Consider the following 20,823-nt stretch of genomic DNA (forward strand, 5'->3'; position numbering starts at 1 on the left):
AAGTCAGAGGACTGTCAGTAAAATTAATAATTTAGGCTAATATTTCATATCATAAAAAAATAATTCAGGAGCAGTCACCAGGTATTTACATCCAAACTGGAATTTTAACTCTGCCAAACTGTAAATCCAAAATTAAATGCACTGTATAGGTAACCAATCCAACCTAAATAATTTTTTTTTACTAAACAACAAATTAAATGGAAAAATAACTATCAATGTATATTTAAAATTATTAAATTCAAACACCAAACTCATTGTCTGACTCAAGCAGATATTTTATTTGAGTCCTTTGTCTTGTGGTAGTTTGTCATCTCACATACTACAGAATCTATATTGTCATCATAAAGTCTTTTTAAAAGTAAAGAATATATATAGAAGATTTTTTTTAAATTGTTGTTGCTATTTTTTTTAAGGGATTTAACTCTAAATTTGTACTAGCCCAAAGATATAATGGGCTGTATGATAACTATATATTATGATATAACATATATATATGATATAACAGTATATCATATAACTGTATGATAACTATATACAATGATAACTATAAATTTATAACACCCCTATAAATTTATATAACCAAGTATTGGGTGAGTATTTTTCTAAATTTATAGAAATACATGAGTATCAAATGTTGGCATAAGTATTACCAGATAATACTTTCCCAAAATCTTTTACTAATGAAGCCTCAGTTTTCAGAAACTGAGAATATATTTAGCTCTAATTAATGTGAAAAAAGTAAATATTGGATTTAAATTTGTAGCAAATTTTACTTCAAAATAGCTTCAATATTTTCTTTATTTATGGTGGTCAAGATCCTATCCAATCTATTTTTAATCAATTAGAAACATTTTCCAGTTGGGAATTCTTTAGCTCCTACAAATTTGTTTTGTTTTTAGCGCATGATTGAAAGTATCTGCTGGACTGTCGTAAGCAATAAGTTGTGTGTTTTTCACTTTGAGGCCAGAATCAGTCTCTGCATCTTAGAAGCTAACAGCTCTGCTCTGTGTTTTCCTTATAAATAATTGGATCCTTTGATATTCTAGTTTTAACTTTTATTTATTTGGAAAGTTATTCAACTTTAAAAGAGTATACCAGGGCTTCCCTGGTGGCGCAGTGGTTGAGAGTCCGCCTGCCGATGCAGGGGACATGGGTTTGTGCCCCGGTCCGGGAAGATCCCACATGCCGCAGAGCGGCTGGGCCCGTGAGCCATGGCCGCTGGGCCTGCGCGTCCGGAGCCTTTGCTCTGCAATGGGAGAGGCCACAACGGTGAGAGGCCCACGTAGCGCAAAAAAAAAAAAAAAAAAAAAAAAGAAGAGTATACCAGACTGTAATATTAAATCCTTTATGTTTGTTTACTATCAATAAATGTTTTACTTTTAGAAAATACCAAGTAATATACTTGTACATAAATTATCTGCCCAAATTCCATTCCCCTCCAGTGTGATAGATTTGATATCCTTATTTTGACGTTTTCTAATGTTTCCACCATTGCTTCTTATATAGGCTAGGGAGCCTGACTGTCAAGAACACAAAGGTCCAGAACAGCCTGCAGAACCACTAGCAAAAGAAGCATGTGATCTCTGCAGTGATTTTAGTGAAGATGAATCAGTAGGAAACTCAATAATAAAGACTGCTAAAAACAAAGCATCTGACTCAAGTAAAGCTTCAGGTTCTACTGGACAGCTTACCTTACTCCAGTGTGGTTTCTCTAAATTGTTTGAGACAAAATGTGAAGCAGTTGAGGATAGTGATGGAAATATTGCCTCTGACGATGAAAGTTCTGATGGGCAGCCCACATTCCTTTCAACAGAAGCCAAAGATGCTGGTTGTCGGAAAAGTCAAGACTCTCTTGGTACTTCAAAGCATCAGAAATTCACTAACATCCTAAATCCAAAGGGAAAATATATTTTTGATAAAACTGAGATTTTAGAACAGAATATTTCTTCTGAGTCTGATGATGAGAAAAATTTTAAAAATACAGTTGGCCACCATTGCATTTCACAGAATGTCACAGAATCAGAAGATAGTGATATCATCTTTCCCACACAGTATACAACTCAAAGATTCCTCAAGAAGAGTGTAAGGTTTAAGCCACCTGTGGATGGATCTGAAGATTCTGAAACAGAAAACCCTGTAAATATAAGAAATAATGGTGATAATAGAAAGACCAATGTCAGAGGAAATGGACTAATTTCAAAACAATTAAATCCTGAGAACAAGACCCTAAAATCTAATACAAAAAGAAAAGGCAGTAGTGATATTAGTGATGAATCTGATGACATTGAAATTTCCTCCAAGTCAAGAGTAAGAAAGAAAAGAGCTACTAGTTCTCTGAGGTTTAAGAGAAAAGAGGAAAATAAAAGGGAACTTTACACTTTTCCAAAAACAATGAAAAAAACAAACCAACTGTGTGCAACAGATGAAGACTGTACCTCTCAGGCTATTGATGATTTTACATCCTCAGATGATGATTTATCTGTTAGCCACATCAGTGTCTCTAAACAGAACCATAGACCAAAAACTATAAAAGATAGAATCAGTTTTTCTTCAAAATTACCTAGCCATGAGAAAAATAGCACTTTTATACCAAGAAAACCAATGAAATTTCCACATAAGAGCATTGTCAATCAAGATCAGATGTGTGAATCAATGGATAAATTTTTAGGTAACTGCGGATATTCTGAAAACTTTTCTTTGTATGTTTGTTTCGTGCAATCACATAGTTCCGCAAGAGATTCTTGAATTAACTTGAATTAGCTCTACAATTAAGATGCTACGTTGAGACACAAATGAGGAAGTGGGTGGTGGCAGGATAAAGGGGAAGACTGCCTAGGTCAAGATAGAGAACTTTGTCATCTAGACCAGGACCCCTTCCATGTGGCGCATATGAATCACAACCTTCCCCATACACTAATTATTCTAACTTTTTTGCATATTTATGGCTTTGTTAAATGTATATACATTTGATACAAATGTGTACCCCTAGACATTATAGTTTAGTCTCACTCATTAAATAATTTTTATATAGCTTAATGTATAGGATTCCTCCTCCATCCCTTTTGTTTCTTTACAATTTATATGATTTCTCTGCTGAAGAAACCAGGCCAGTTTTCTGCAACTTGCATATTGTGGATTGGTGCAGTTGAACATATTTCTCCACCCTCTGTATTTCCTGAAAATGAGCAGTTGGCATCTGACACTATATCAAACTCAGGTTCAATCCCTTTGACAAAACAAAAGTTAGTGTTTGACAGAATGTATGCTGGTTTCTCTCTTTGTGATCTTAGCAGCCATTGGTGCTTAATGCCTAGAATTATTTATTCATTCAGAGTAGCAAAATGACATTTTCTACTTCTCTCATTTCTTTTTCATTTGTTAGTTAGGATGCTTCTTTAAGGAGATACTTCCCCTCATCTACTGTTACTTACCCAGTGGTACAGTTCATATAGAGAAGGCAGGAAAAATAATTTCTTTAACAGCTTTTAGTATTATAAATTGATTTCCTATCATTCTTAGATTTCTTTTCTTAAAATCATATGAATTAATTGATTCAAACACATTTAATGAGTCCAAATCCATTTCAATTAATATCATTATTGAGACTCAATTTTCCCATCTTTGGACAGTTGGAGCCTTTAAACATGAGCATTTTGATTCCTGAGATCTTTAACATGATGCTAATCATCTTTGATACCTATCAGGTATTACAGGATGTTCCATCATGCATTTTTTGCCTCAGACCTAAAATCAGTCATTTCTCTAAGAAATCTTGGTTTCTTTTAGTGAGAAAGTGTGTTTCAAGACCACGGTCTGGTGTTAGGAATGATCATTGCTACTACTCGCTTGGGCCTTTTCAGTGGATAAATTGTTTGTGTTATGTATGTGTGTACGTATGTGTGTGTGTATATATAGGTATATATGAGTTTATATATGTATTTATGTACATGTATTTTTATGATGATAAAATATTTCATGAATTCATATTGATACTTCCATATTTGTACTTACTTTGGGGGTGTAGAGCTTTTACTTAATCTCTTCTCTATCATATTTACATACCACTTCTGTGCTGATAATACTGGTTCTTTGACATATAGGGAACGATTTAATTATAATGTTCCATAATTACTCATGTTTTACCCATGTTACACAAAAGTAGAATAAGAAAAATATTATTTTAATATAATTCCTAGAAACATTAAGGTTTTGGGGTGGTTTTTTTTGTATATACTCTCCCATTTCTGCCCATTTTTAAAATGGATATATTATGTTTTCATTGTCGACACACATGAATATTGCATTATACTCTCTCCTCGTAGACTTCATTTATTCTTGGTTTGCAGGTAACTATAAATTTAATGCTTCTCATTAGTCAATGTCTTTTATGTCAATGTCTCTCTAGTCATTTTGATTATCTGAAGCTTATTTTCTAGTAGATCCCTTATTTCTAGTAGATCCCAGGAAGTACTCATTACAGTAATATTCCCTGAGATTCTTGTTGATAGCAGTTTGTGCCCTTTATACTTAAAAGTCATTTTTTCTGGATATAAAATTCTTGGCTTACACTTTCTTAAGTATTTTAAATATGTAGCTTCATTTTCTTCTGGCATGAAGTATTGTGCTATGTGTTCTTTTTTTTTTCTTAGATGCCCGAAGTGTGTTTTTTCTTTTCCTTATTTTCTAGTAGTTTTACTAGATTATATTTTGGTGTTTGTCTTAGCTCAGGCTGCAGTAACAAGTTACCATAGACTGGGTGGCTTAAACAACATTTATTTCTCATAACTTGGGAGGCTGGAAGTCCAAGATCAGGAAGGGTTCTTGATTAGGGCCCTCTTCCTGTTTTACAGATCACTGCCTTCTTGCTGTCTTTACATGGTCAAGAGAGAAATCATCTCTCTCATGTCTTTTATTATAAGGGCACTAATCCCATTCATTAGGGCTCCACCCTCATGACCTAATTATCTCCCAAAGGCCTAACCTCCAAACACCATCACATTGGGGATTAGGGCTTCAACATATGAGTTTTGAGGGGACACAAATATTCAGTCCATAGTAGTCTGGATCAATATTCTCATAGTGTAGTTTCAACTCAGTTTTTATTTAAGGAAAGCTTATTTTTACTAGTATTTTTAGTTACTTGTTCTATTCCTTTACTTTGACTTTCCTCTTCAGGAATTTCTGTTATTCAAATGTTCAGTCTTCTTTGCCTGTCTTCAGTGTTTGTCACATTCACCCAAATCCTATTTTATTTATTTTTCATTTCTTTTTGCTTTTTAAAGATGTCCTTCTGTTTCTCTTAAATCAGTATCTATTGTGTTTATTCTCTCTTATGTTCCTTCTAATTTAGTCTCCGTTTCTGAATTTTTTTTAAATTTCTATGTCTTTCTGAGTTCTGCCACTCATTTCTGAGTTATTCTAATTCTGAGTTATATTGTTGGTTCCTATATTTTATCATTTTCTTAAGGTGTTTTACCTAATTTTGAAATCAGTTACAATTTTGTTGTTTTGTAAGCATATCTTTCTGGCATATTTTCATTGTAGGGATATTATTCTGCTGCTTATTCTCTTTTCTCTTATAATTTTTATCAGATTTGACCCTCTTGCTCATTTTTATAGAAATTATTTTCCCTGAATTTTTTAAAATGAGGCAGAGTTTAAAAAATCTTTTCTAATTTCACAGAGATTCATATTTGTTATTTTTCTATAGTGTTCAAAACTATGATAGGATTTCCTGTTTCTGTTTCCCCTGCTTTGCTCTAGACCATCTCTTTCCCTCATCCTTGTTCTTCCTATTCTGCTCATTTTGACTCCATCCCAGCAGTTTTTCCTCATTGTGTGGCCCTGGCCTGGGAGCCCTGGGGGGTTAGTTTGGGGAGTTCCTTAGGGCTAGCTTGCTCCAGCCCCTCAGGCCTTCTTACCACAAGCCCCATGTACTCTGTACTCAGCTTTAGAGAATGCAGAACCTTCCCAGATCCAGCTGCTGATCTCCAAGTAACCCACTGTGCTAGGGTCTCCTGTTCTCCGATCCATCAGATGCCACCCTGTCACTTCTTTCTTCCTTCACACAGACCCTGATGCCATGCAGAGTGTGTAGCTATTAGTGGGTTATACCCACCCTCTTGTATTTTAGGGCTAATGGGAGTATCTTGTCATCTAATTTTGTTGTAAGTGTTGTCCTTTGCTTTTGGTTTTGTAGTCTAGTTCTCATGTTCTCATGTGGGGATTCAGAGAGATTGAAAAACTGCTTCCCCTTACCACCATCTGCTGAGAATCTGATTAGTAGTTTTTAAGAGTTAGCATTGCTTTCAAAAGTGTCTCACTCATTCCCAAAAAAAACTACATGAAAGAATCTGATATGTAAGCAAGCTTATATTTTGATAAGCTTTCTTTTGTGGTTATTAGTAGTGTCATTTAAAAGTTCATTATGATACATATTTTGATACCCTTGTAATTAAGTGCAGGTTTACCCTGCTCTCCGAAAGTAGAGCCTTCCTATGTAACTTTGTAAGCTGAAATGGTGTAAAGCAAAGAAGCAATTACCTTAGGACACATCTTGTTAATGGTTGCACAAAATAAATCCAGATAAAGCACAGATGCTCACAGACACAGTCCAAAGCTATGATGGCTTGATGCTGAGATGCCGAGTGTCATTCCTGGGGAAGGAGCTTGGTGGTGCCACGCTTGCTGCTGGGCTGTGTACTGCCTCTATAAGGGCTTGCTGCAAAGCAAACACTGCAACACTTTTCACTTTTCACCCTTTTTCACAAAAGCGAAAATTCTCTTTGGATTTCTTTCTGTTAGAGTGAAAACAGGTACTAACGTAGGTCTTTTGGAAAAGCTAAGTGGTGTAAAGCAAACTTTCAAGAACTAAGGGATACCGGTACTGGACTATCCTTTGGTTTCTGTGCTACAATTAGATTTTAGGTTTGAGGAATTATTGCATAAACTTTTAAAAGAGCAGCTAAGTTTTGTCTTTTGTTTTTGTTTTTTACTCTGTAAAAGGTGTCAGTAGTTTGTGTGGAACTCGTTCTATTTTGAATAATGAATAAAATGTGTCACCAAAATTAAGAAAAATCTGAGTAAATTTTCTACCAGAATCCTTTTGAAGGTTTTAAACTGTTGGTATACTTACTACTGATATTTTGAAATTTAAGGTGAATATTATCTTGGTTACTCTTTTACTCATCTTATTTAACAACATCTTGTTTTCTCATGATTGGCAATTCTGGTTGAGAAAGGTTCAGGACTAAAACAGCACAAGTGTTGAAGGTCATAATTGAGGTTCATTGCTAGAGCTGTTTGAGGGAGCTTTTATAGACCTGAATTTGAGCCTTCTCTTTTATGACCGCAATTTAAAAGTAAATTATAGGTGCCCAGAAGCAAAGCAATTAAAAAAAGTAGCCATTTTTTAAACTTCTTTCAGATAAATGGTGTAAGTTAATTTTTTTCATTTCCTAAAAACCTCCAACTCTGGGCATATGTACAAAAAAGACAGTATACAAACAGTAAAACTGAACAAAGCCAACCAAACGAAACTCCCTGGTCATAAACCCCATGCTCCTACTTCATCACTGTAATCAAATGCATGTTTAAAGGAACAGGTGAGGTTAGCACTGCTTTTAAATTTGTAAACTTTTTTTTTACATCAACAGAAACAACAAATTCATAGAGACAACCTTCCACTATGACTTTCCTCTTAGCCAAAACCCTCATTTCAGGCTTAAATCTAAAAACTGTTACCTGATTCAGAAGTTCTTATATTGATGAGAGGGAAAAGTCATTTCTAAGTTAACCTAGACCAATATATTTGAACTCTTCTCTTTTCAATTGTTTTAAAAAAGAATATTGTGATATTGACATACAAACAATGTTTTTCTTGAGGATTAAAAATAAAATAAGCATAACTTGTTTTTAATGTGTTGCTGATAATTTTTAAAGTATACCTTGAACCATATTGCTTCATCATGAGACATCACTTAATAAACATCAATTACCTCTTAGGTGGTGTTCAGGAAGTGGCTTACATTCACTCAAACCAGAATGTGATTGGATCAAGCAAAGCTGAAAATCACATGAGCCGATGGGCAGCACGTGATGTATTTGAATTGAAGCAGTTTTCCCAGCTTCCTGCTAACATAGCTGTTTGTACTTCTAAGGTAAGTAGAACATAGGATAATGTATCTCTAGTTTTTACCTCATTTTCACTGAAGTTCCTCAGTAGGATCTTCTGTAAGTACTCCCTCAAAAGTACCAACAAGACTATAAATGACTTACAAATAAGTGTAAAAAACAATACAATTTGGGACACTATATCCACTAAAGATGTTTTATATTAAAAGACAAATCTATATCTAAATGCCTAATAATGTTGAGTTGCTTAATAGTTTCCCTCAGTGAAAGTCTGCCAAAAATGAGGAATCTGAGGGAATCACTTAAATCAGAACCAAAAATATTTCTCATATGGAAAAAGAAAAATGTATCATTAGATTTACCTCCATAATTTTTCATCTAAAATGAAGACACACAGAAAAACTAACTTCATATAGAATTTATATTTTTAACAAAAGGATTTTTATAATGTTAAAAGTAATAAATACTTCCTATGGGCTCTTCTCATTTAAATTTGCTGTTATATAGAAATAAGGCTTCTATAAAAGTGATATTTTTTTTTTTACACACTTTGGTCAAAAGTTTTAGAAAATATTTTCTTCTCTTTGGCTTATTATTGTTTCTTAATTCCTTAGATCTAGGTGTCTGAGGAATAGTTTTTCTACCACTTTATGTGTAGAAGTGAAAAATTGGTATTGTATGTAACAATGACACTGTTTCAAGTTGGTGCTACTTTTGGGAATGAAGGGGGGCGGGATGCTATCTGAACTGTCAAGCTGAGACAGGAGATAGATGGGCCCCCAGGGCAAACGGTTTGTGTTCGTTCCTTGTGGACCAGTACTCTGAGATGGGAATAACAGGACAATTGAGAGAGGAGGCTGGACCCTTCCCAGAGGGAAGATAAGAGACCACTTATTCCTCATTCTTGAAGTCAGAAGACCTCCCAGACTACACATGAGCAGAAAGGCTCCTTGGAGGTCAAAAGGGGAGTGATGCCAAGTGTCCAAACCTACCCAGAGGCCTCTCCCGTAGAATTCATCTTGGCTAAGAGATGCGTGTGCACACATGGAAAAATCCTGAGCTATACCAAATATGGACTTTGAACCAGGCAAGTCAAAATGACTGGCCAAAGGAAACCCTAAGAAATGCCCCATAAAAGTGATTCAAACTGCCACGAAGGCACTGCTCTTTCTCTGAGCCCACCCATGTGTCTATCCACACATACTCTTTTTCTCGCCTTAAATAAATACTTTACTTGTTTGGCTACTTTCTTTGTGGGAATTCTTTTTCTGCAGAGCCGTACAGCCAGGGCCTTGTCACTGACCACTGGTCTTAGTGGCTAGGATTTGGTGCTCTCACCGGCGCGACCCAACCTCAGTCACTGACCGGGAACCGAAACGCCGCTTCAAGCCGCTGCAGGCCTAGACCACCCAAGATCAAAGCTATCTTCATTTATTTATACCTCATCTGGTTTGACAAAGATTTTGGATTGTCTTAATAAAATCAGAATACAAAATTAAGTTCATGACCAAGGAAAATATAAATTAAGATGGAAGTACAAGGCTGGGAGAAAGTTAGAATGCAGGTATATAGGATATACTATACTTTCCCAGATATATTTTTTTAACGACAAATTTGATTGAGTTTCCTGATAGACAAAACAAAGGAAGTGAACAATGTATTTAGTGTTTTCTCAGCTAGTACATTTGGAAATGTTGGGCAGTTTGGGTGGTCACAATGACTAAGTGCCTGACTGGCATTAATGTCTGGAGGCCAGGGATACTAAATGGCTGTCCTGGGGGGTGGGGGGAGCATCCCACATACCAATTGTTCTGCCCAAAATGCCATAACACCCTGCTGAGAAACACTGAGCTAAATGATTGTCCTTAAGAAAAAAGAAAAACAAAAAACAAAAAAACAGCTCTTCTAAGGAGGAGCAAAGCTTTTCCTAGCGTTTAATTTGAAAGAAATTTGTCACGTGGCATTTTAAATGGGGACCACCGAATGATCTAGTTAACTGTCAGTTGTCTTATAATATCCTTAGAGTAAATGTAATATTGAACTTTGAAAGGCCGTGCTTTTAGCATTTTTCAGTGTAATCCAAAGGCCCAATTCCAAAATGCAACTCATGAAAGCACTTTCATGACCCAAGTATGTCACTTTTTAATATTCTCATTTGCTCTGAGAGTATACCATATCTCAGCCAATGCTGTAGATAGCATTTCTACAGTTTGACTACCTTGTGGGAGCTATATGAAAAAGGTAGGCAGAAATGTGCTGGGTTTGCCAAAAATTTACTATATTAAAATGAAGAGCATATCAGAATCTTTTAAACAGACAGCTAATTTTTTATTAGGTTTTTCTTTCTTTTAAACCATGCCTTTTTTTTAAACCATGCTCTTTTCCAAACAGATTTTAATGTGAAAGGTCAGAAAATTTGGCAAACTCTGTAGTAGATGTTAATGCAATAATTTAACTGGATATTGGTCACTAGCTTATTTAAATATTTCTCAGAGAAGAAATTTACAGCCATGTAATACCTCCCAAAACGGACCCAAGAAGCAACCCCTAGATATAGAAGCAATGAAAAGTACCTTTGGAAACTTCTTAAGGAAAACTATAAAAATGAAAATACTGGAAATATACTTTGCCTTTAGTTGGGGGTGGGGGTGTGCGAAGGGATTTCCTTTATCCTTACATTAGCAATACCAGTAGTTTTCAACCTTTTTCAGCCCCAGCATTCTTGAGATGAACAGCACAGTCTCATCAGAAACCTTGTCTTTTCACAGTGATTTTCAGAGTGAGGGGCATTTCTTACCAGGAAACAAATTGGAATACCCAGCCCCTGGAGTTTCTGATATGTCCTTTGAGGCCATATATCTCCCCAGTCACACATAGACCAATTTAGTAGACCTTTTTCAGGGAGTATGAAGAAATCTGGTGTTTAATGACTAAATCACGGTGGGTATAAAATACTCAGGGAAGTTTTAAAGCCATTAAGCAAGAAGTCCAGTCCCATGCCACCAATGCTAGCAGGCATTATAGAACAGTCCATATAAACATACTTATTTCAGTGGCTAACTTCTTTAAATCAATACTTGATACAATAAAATTCTGACAGAATAAGATTCAATCCCTCAGATTTGACCTATATCATTTAATACATCAGGTTAATAATATAGTTGTACTTTAGCATCTTGAAAGCTGAAATGTATTACCTGTAAACAACAATCACTTGGGAATGGTATTATAAACTTACCATCAAAAAAGAAAGGTCTTGGATACACACTACTATATATAAAATAGATAGCTAATAAGGACCTACTGTATAGCACAGGGGACTCTACTCAATACTCTGTAATGACCTATATGGGATAAGAATCTAAAAAAGAGTGAATATATGTATATGTATAATTGATTTTGTACAGTTTGCTGTACACCTAAAACTAACACAGCATTATGAGTCAACTATACTCCAATAAAAAGTTAAATAAATAAAAAGAAAAGTCTTGGTATATGAAAATCAGAGTTTTCAGGGCTTCCCTGCTGGCACAGTGGTTAAGAATCCACCTTCCAATGCAGGGGGTATGCATTCGCGCCCTGGTCCAGGAAGATCCCACATGCCGCGGAGCAACTAAGCCCGTGTGCCACAACTACTGAGCCTGTGCTCTAGAGCCCTCGTGCCACAACTACTGAAGCCTGCGCGCCCAGAGCCCATGCTCCTCAACAAGAGAAGCCACCGCAATGAGAAGCCCATGCACGGCAACCAGAGAAAGCCCACTCACTGCAACGGAGAGTAACCCCCACAACCCAGCTCACTGCAACCAGAGAAAGCCTGCACGTAGCAACGAAGACCCAACGCAGCCAAAAATAAATAAAGTAAATAAATTTTTTTTAAAAAATCAGTTTTCAAAATAGTGATCATACATATTTTTGTTCTTAGTTTTTCACCAACATCAAAAACTAAACCTATATTTTTGACATAAAACTGCAACCCCTGAGACATACCTCATGCTTTCCTCCTTTTAGTTTAACTAGAAATAAATAAATAAAAGAACTCATATAATGAGACTCATCTTCAGTTTGTTGAACTCTAATATTCTAGAGGCAGAAGGAATTTTTGATTGTTATAACTAGCCTATGGCATGGAGTCTTTTTCAGGCTGTCAGTTTGAATTGTAGCTCTACCTGATACTTCCTGTGTGACCATGAACAAGTTACTTATCTTCTCTGTGCCTCAGTTTCCCTGTGCTTAAAAGTAATTATAAGTAATAATTTTAATTATACTTCTTACCTCAGATGGTTGTTGTGAAGACTAAATGAGGTAATACCTGTAAAATGCTCTGAACAGTACCTGACACAAAGTAAGCAGTCAATGAATAATAAGTATTGTTATTACAACCAATGGATAAGACTGCTGTCAGGTCTCTGACTCCCCTGGAGGGTGAGGATCAACAAGAACAAATAATCTATAAACAGTTGTATGCAGCTATATTTAACTATAAATAAAAGATGGGGTGGTACTAGTCCATCTGGGGCTTTGAATTTCCTTAAAAACAAACAAGAATGTTTATGGTAGTTTATTTTTCAAATTTTTATATGTGACTATTGTTTTTGTTTATGAAAACAAAGTCACTCAGTACTTTATACTTTATATTAATTTTATTTTAGGATATTCTATATTAGAGTAGAAGTTATTAGTAACTTTTCTCCTTAAAGCTGATAGATTTATTTTGTGTTTAGATTCATTAGTTTGTGACTACTTCTAATTCATGGTATCTCCATAGCTGCTGACAGACATTCAAATGAGTGAGAGAGCACTCTGCCATCAAACAAGTCCTTTTGCATCTCTATACATATTACTGTGGGTTCTCCTCATTATAATTCTTCTGGAAACTAGAAACTACTTTAATAATATCAGTGAGATGGAATGATGGTAATGTTGCGTTTCTTTTTACTAAAACTATTTGTAAAGATGGTTAAATTAAGCATTTCTGAAGACTTTTAAAATTAAAAAATATTATTTTACGTAAATGAGATATTGATGACATGTCAAAGCCATTCACAGAATTTCTAAGGAAAAAAAATGATCACAATCACTGATTTCATCATATCTGGTTGATAGTATTTATTTCAACACCTTTAATGAGTAAATCATTGAACCACACCATCATCTTTGGTTAGAGATATATATGTCACTCACTGAGAGGTTTTGCAGTACTCCCTGTGGTGGTTGCTGGCAATAGTGGATTTTCAGTTTGGGGAAAACTTTTAAACCATTATGGGAAGAAAAGAGAATAAACTAAGGTGAAGGTAAATGAAGCAAGATGAAGGCAGAAAGACTCAGCCATAGTGTTAGAAATATCGACAACCCTCTTCTTCTGAAATCTCCAAAAATCCCTAGACCTCCCAGCTACAGTACAGTATCTTTCATCTGGGGCTCACATCCAGAATCTTTCTGATTACTGAGAATTCTTTTGAGTGCTTCATGTCTGTCACCAAAGTTTTATTAGAGACCTTTGTGTTTGAAAAGATTTTGTGTGTTTGTGTGTGTGTATGCCTGTGTGTGGTCTCTGTGTGTGTCTGTGTGTCTGCAGCCAGATGCAGATGTGTTGCCTCAATTCCTAAGAAAACAAAACAAGTCCTATTTATTTGTATGAAGGCAACACAAGATTAACAGTGGCCACAATATGCAAGTATTTCACTTTCCAAGGAATACTGTAATTGAGTCTAAGTAAGAGCCTTTAACTAAATTGCAAAGGAATATACTAAATGGAAAACTTACAAAAGAGAAGTAATGTACACTGCAATTATAGATAACATACCATGGTCTTTCAGAGTTTCTCAGTCCCTTGGTGTAATTATTGGTAACCAGAATGACAAAAGCTATGAATCAAATGGAATTCACCCATATATTAAGAAAAGTTCTAAAATATACTATCTTGTCGATATTTCCTTTGGTTTCTTACAGTTTATACTTTTATAAAATAATTTCTACTTATTTGAACATATTTGATAAATGTCTTGAATTAAAACCTATCTCTCCTAAAATAAATTTCTAATTATACCTTTTTAATTTAGCAATACAAACTATATAAAATAAGAACTTGCTTTGCCTTCAATTTTACTTGGATATTTTAGAACCATTTCTGAAGACAGCTTATTTTAAAAGACAAGATGTCTAATAACAAGGGGGAAAACCTATGTGATTTAGGTTTAAGCTTAGACCAAAAAGAAATGTTTTAAGCATTGGAAGGAACTTCATTAGAGTTAATTTATTCTTTTAATATATGGAAGTGTGTCATAAAACTTAGCTATACCTGTGTGTGATATGGTACCTCATTTTTTAAATCAACTGCATGTTTTCAACTTAAGTTTACTTAAAGTTTTCTGAAAAGAATTGTACAAAGACAGCATTTGATTAAGGATTAATCACTATGGCAACTGAGACGTGGTGACTGAAAGGGGGAGGATGTATTCTCCCCTCAGTTTCCTGCCAGCTGTCATAGTCAACCTCTGCTGCCTGAATCCAAGCCAAAATATAGACTGTGACCAACTCGAAGAAACTATATCTGTATTTTTATAAATTGGTACAAGTATCAGACTATAAAAGAAGACTTAATCCCCTGAATTGGATGACAGACACTTGGCACTCTTGCCAGTGTTTGACAGAGAAATAACGGGTTGCTTTGTAGTAAAACCTGGATTAATAGTAAACCGTTCTTTATGTTATTGCAGTGTGGTGTAAATGAGAGAACTAAGCATGCCGTCAGCCTGGAGGCGGGGGTGGCGTGGGGGAGAGAGTGCCTTTTATATAACCAGTGCAGGTTTAAGCACTGTTCAGAATACTGTAAATACAAAATGTTGTCTTAGAACTTCTCTTTCTTGTATTTGTATTAGATTGGCATTTTGTAGATTACTTAAAGAAAGGATTTCTATGAGCTATGGTGGATTTAGTTGCAGTATGTTTATACAGCTTTTGGAGTCAGCAAGGAGGGATGGACTGTTTACAATGAGCAGACTTTGGGGAGATATAGCATTCCATTAGCCTAGTTTTCAGGATAGTGAATGGCATGATGGTTTAAAGTAATTGTTCACAAATGACTGGTTTATGAAGTAGTCCAGTAAGTAAGGTTTATGGTTTCAGCATGTAGCGGAATTAACTCTTACTGGGTGGGATTTTTCATGGTCTTATGATTTTTCTTTCTATAGCTAGATGTTAATTTTATGGTGTTTGTATCAGAAAGTTATTATTTCAAGTGATTTTAGTAGAGATTGGATTTTTTAAGTTGTATGTGTATATGTATGAAATTATGTGACCAGTGCTGGCATGAAAAAGGCTGTTGTGTTTCTATCCTTAGAACTAGGATTGATTCACAGAGGTAGTGTGTCATTTGTGAAGAACACCTGTTACCTCGTCAGAGGAATGAGAATCTGGTGTTAACTGTAAGCACCAATACCTATTCCCCTTCTAGCTGGTGGTGATGAGAAGCTGTGGCATCCTTCCTCACAGTGACGTTACCAGGTTTAATAATGCCACTAATGAGCTGATGTACAAAACACATTCAACTCCTTGCAAGAAAGGCATAAATTTTTATTATTATAATTATGATTATTGCTTATTAGTAGGGGTGATGAGTGAAACTCTTTCTGTTATTCTCCGCAATGACCTGTTATTCTTTTTGTTGTTAATAGCACCAATAATAGAATATGTTAGAATACCATAAAAGATATCTGGTCCAGTCCTCAAATTTTATAGATGAAGGGCCTACCTTGAACTCTGCCTGATTTATCATAAAGAATACTATAGAAAAAAATTGTATTTGACAGTACTTATAAAAAACTAATTTGACCATGGCCTAGACTGACAAAAATATTCTTTGCTTATTAGGAAGTAGCTTGATTCTAACTCTTCTCCTAGCTGGTCATTGTTCCAATTGCATAGATGATTGATACGGCTTCTCTGAACAGCTTCTCCATTTAGAATAGTTGGAAGATTATAAATAGCTTAAAAATACTATTTCTTCAAATAATGCCTTCTAAGTAACAATATAAAAGCTTAAAGATATGAGGCCTCATTGAACTCTGATTGACTCCACCTAGCGACTTAGAGAATGTTAAGCACTTAACAGCCCTTTTCAAATTATATTTTATCCCTCTATTGAAAACCATGGTATCAATTGGACATGGCCACTTAATGGAAACACCTATTGCCTTGTCATCTGAGAATCCTGCCTGTATACATATGAATTCTGAATTTTATAGGACGAATAAAGCAAAATTATAAGGTCATAATGTGAAGGATTCTTGGAGACTATTGCAAACATAATATTTTGCTGATTTTTTTTTTAAATGAGAGGGTACGTGACTTCCCTCAGGCTCAACAGTGGCAGTCAGCTTAAATCCCTGTAGTCTTTCAATCTTTCTGTCTTCTCTTGTGCTTTTCCCTCAGTTCCTTTGGTTTCTATTTTGCTTTGAAGGTTTTTACTTTTTTTTAATTCCCTTTTGCTTTTCCAATATGACAAATCAGTCTAATTTTCCAAGATAACTTGCCTGTGAAGAATTACCGTCACTTTAGCAGTTAAACAAAAAATTCAGGTGGACTGAATGCATCTTTCTCTTTAAAAAATATTTTTTTAGATAGTTAAAACTATCTGTACTCAAGAAATATAGTAAGACTGTTTGCAATATCTACTCTGCCAAAGCTATTTTGGCAAAGACATAATTTTTTTAACTTTTTTTCTCTTTACTTATGCTTTTTCTCTACCACAAATAACTTTCAGCCTTAGTTTTTCTAACCTCCCAAATCTCCAAACCTCTCTACCTTTCAGCATCTACCTCAGATGTGTCACTCTTTCACAAAGTCTGCCCCAATTCCAACCTAAGATGGAAGTAAGCTGTCCTTCTCCTTACACTCGTTCTGCTTCTCCCAATAGTACTTTATGTGGCCTGTTGTTCTAACATATGACTTCCACGTTTTTATCATAGTTATGTAAGTATACATCTTTTTCTTCTTTTCTATAAACTCTGGACTTCAAAAAATAGCACAATATATCTCTGATTCACATTTGATAATTCTGGAGACCTAAAGTAGTGTCTTGTACATAATTGATACTTTTTGAATAATTTAGGTTTTCAGTTGTTGTCAGCGTGTAATGAACCCCATCACTATCTTCTGAAAATTAAATGGCTTAAGCTATCTTTTCCATGAACAACTTTCATAGTTTTCCTGAAAATCCTCTGTCAATGACTTGACATTGTTCAGAGCTACTACTGAATATATTTAATTAGCCAAGGGAAACAGTCCCTCCTTATCTGAATTAGAAGTAGTCTCAGGTTTGCCTGGCATTCATGGTCTTCGATAAATTTACTCAATCTGCACCTCCAAGTAAATCATCTACTGGCTGATCCTCCACTCCCAATTCAAGTTCCACTTCTTACATGAAGCCTCAGTCTTCGGAGATCACTCTATTCCAAGCTCCTTTCACACCCGTTCTCTGTGCCAGTCATCACTGTAGACATGGCAGACACCATATTAATGTTTGCTCTCTTCTCATGTATGTTACAAGCTGCTTAAGGATCAGGACATGACATACATGTCCGTAAGCATCACCACATAGCAACAGGCAGCACAGAGTGGAAGTTCAGAAAACATTTGTTACTGGTAATTCCTGCAAGAAACTGCTACATAAGGCAGATCCCCACAACCAATTTCACTATGAGTAAAGGCTCCTTAACTCTTAGCTCCACAAGTTAATGATAAAGGGGATATACTGGCAGATAATGTAAAGATGTTAGTTATTTTAGAGCAGCATAAATGCTGGTATTCTTCATCTTCACTCATTATCTGTCATCTCTTGACCATAGTGCTAGTATAAGACACCCACTCGAGAAGGGAGAACATGGAGAATGGTGTCAGAAAGATATCCCTACCCATGCATGATTTTGTAAGCTTTCCTCATCTAGCAGTAACAAATCTGAACAGTCACTTGGGGCATAATTTTCTCTCTTCCAAAGTTCTGTAAAATATCTTACTGTGTTTCTTTTCCATAGCACATGAGGCCTATCTCTATTTGGTGCTAATCTCCTTTTCCAGTCTCATTCTGAGACACTCATTCAGAATTATTGACACTATGTGCCAGGCACTGTGCTAGACTCTGGTGATAGAAAGATGAGCGAGCTCTTCCTGGTCAGCCTTCAGTTTATAAATCAGTCTCCAAGCACACCGTGGACTTTTACTCTTCCATGTCTTTGCTCTTGTGGTTCTTTTGTTTAAAATTCCATTTCACCTGTGTCTGCCTATTGAAGCCCTACTCCTTGTATCATCAGTGACAGTTGTCCCCTGTCTTCTCCAAAGCAGTATAAATGTTTTCCTCAAATTCATCTTATTTGTGTGTGTGTGTATGTGTGTGCATGTATGTCTGCTATAGCACTTATCACATTGTATTATGTGATATTTTATAAGTAAGTATCTACAGGATGCTTTCAGCTGCAAGGAATAGAATAACCATTTGAAAATGGCCTATACAATAGGCTGTTGAACTAATTTACATAACAGCAAGTCTAGAGGGAGGTATTTCCAGGTGTATTACTACAGTCCAATGACATCATAAGAATTCAGGCTCTCTCATTTTCTGCCCCACTATCCTCAGTAAGTTAATTTTTAGTTCCATGAGGCCTTTTGCCTTATGTTACAAGATGACTACTGCATCTCAAGAACTTCTTTCCTCATACAAATGTATCCAAAGACAGGAAGGCATGGTTCTTTTCCTGTATCTCTCCTTTTATTGGGGAGGAAAATCTTTCTGGCAGAACATAATTGGCTTGACTAATTTGTTTATCCCCTAAGAACTGAGAGGGAAATCTACCTTCCCTGAGCACATTTCTAAGAGAACCTCAATTTTGTTCAGACAACAAAGAGGGAGGCAGTGGCTGTTAGTAGGCCATCCACAGTGTCTGGCACTGTATTCCTGGTTAGACTGTGAAACTCTTTTGCATTAAGAAGTGAATCTTACTCTATCTTTTATTCCCAGGACCTAAAAAAGTACCTGCTACATAAATACTCAATTAGAGCTTACTGATTTTAATTGAATTTCTAGTAGATACTAAAGAGATTCTATACAGAGAAATGTGAGAATTAATCTAATTTATTAGTATAAGCATGAATTCTTTTGTAGTAGATTAGCTTTAGGCAGGATAAATGTGTTTGAACTATGATCCTTGATCTAAGATGGAAGTTGTGATATTTTTGCAAATTTCCTGATGAAGATAGAATCCCTTTTAACATAACCAGAGTCAGCTCTCACAGCATTTACAGCAAAATTGTTGGTAGGTTGATGTTTTATTTAAAGGTGTCAGTCATTTTGTAACCAAGTTATTATCGGAATCAAATTTCAATTAATCTGTAAACAACTTTCATGACTATTTAGCATTAACTGCTTCAAAATGGAATTTGAAAGCCATATCCTTTATTCAGTATTTAAGGCTATCCTGTTGCTGTGGCCAGATGAAATAATGAATACCTTAAGAGAAAGAACTTCTCATTTTGTTCATAAAAATTATTTGGTCCACTAGTATTTACCACCACATACTTTCAGGAAAAGAAAACTACTTTTAGTTTCTCTTAAGAATATCCTTGATGGGGACTTCCCTGGTGGCGCAGTGGTTAAGAAGCCACCTGCCAATGCTGAGGACATGGATTCGATCCCTGGTCCAGGAAGATCCCACATGCCACAGAGCAACTAAGCCCATGCACCACAATTACTGAGGCTGTGCTTTACAGCCCGCGTGCCACAACTACTGAGCCCACGTGCTGCAACTACTGAAGCCCGCATGCCTGGAGCCCGTGCTCCGCAACACGAGAAGCCACCACAATGAGAAGTCTGCGCACTGCAATGAAGAGTAGCCCCCGCTCGATGCAACTATAGAAAGCCTGTGTGCGGCAACGAAGACCCAACAAAACCAAAAAATAAATAAATAAAATTGATTCTTTAAAAAAAAAAAAAGAATATCCTTGATGAATCAACAAAAATTACTAATTTTCTTAAATCTCAACCCTTTGGTACTCATCTTTTTAATATTCTGTTTAATGAAATAGGAAGTGTACACAAGCACTTGTATAATTGAACTGCAGACTAAACTAGCCACTTTTTTTTATGGAACACAATTTGTATCAATACTTGAAAGAATGACTGACAAACTATGGTTATTTAGACTTGTGTATTTGGTAGATACTTTCTGTCACTTCACGGAAGACAACAGACAGTACTTGTTGCCAGTGATAAAATTCAAGCTTTCAAGTGAAAATTAAAGTATTGAAAAACTTGTGTCTGCCACCGTGACCATGACCCCTTACCAATATTTAAAAAGATTTTTTCTGATGCATAGGTGGTAATAACAACAAATATGGTTTTCCAATGTTGTATAATTGAATGTGTCAACATTTTGAATATCTGCATAACTGACTTAATATTTTCCAAATGACCAGTGAATGATATTACAAAATCATGCATGGGGAAAAAATTCAGCCAGAGTACAAAATATACCAATGAATTTTAATTTTAACAATATAAAAAGTTCACTGATATAGTTTCAAATATTACATGAAACTAACCTTAATTGAATTTTGGTAAAGTATCAAAAAAGAATATCTAGGGCTTCCCTGGTGGCGCAGTGGTTGAGAGTCCGCCTGCCGATGCAGGGGACACGGGTT

At 35.6% G+C, this 20,823-nt stretch overlaps 1 protein-coding gene across 5 annotated transcripts in view; it reads left to right on the plus strand.

Annotated features, from left to right (window-relative positions):
* Positions 1 to 20,823, plus strand: part of ERCC6L2 (ERCC excision repair 6 like 2) — a 149,618-nt gene that overhangs the window by 112,389 nt on the left and 16,406 nt on the right. For 4 of the 5 annotated variants that reach the window (XM_028494120.2, XM_024132883.3, XM_024132882.3 and 1 more), the window contains exons 16-17: positions 1,507 to 2,668; positions 8,005 to 8,159. In XM_028494120.2, the coding sequence (XP_028349921.1) occupies positions 1,507 to 2,668; positions 8,005 to 8,159 (1,317 nt within the window). Of the gene's footprint in view, positions 1 to 1,506; positions 2,669 to 8,004; positions 8,160 to 8,950; positions 9,371 to 20,823 lie in introns of those variants that run through there. The other variant, XM_028494122.2, reaches the window with a different exon arrangement.

This window comes from Physeter macrocephalus, chromosome 9 (genome assembly GCF_002837175.3).
Source record: "Physeter macrocephalus isolate SW-GA chromosome 9, ASM283717v5, whole genome shotgun sequence".
Taxonomy (NCBI): domain Eukaryota; kingdom Metazoa; phylum Chordata; class Mammalia; order Artiodactyla; family Physeteridae; genus Physeter; species Physeter macrocephalus.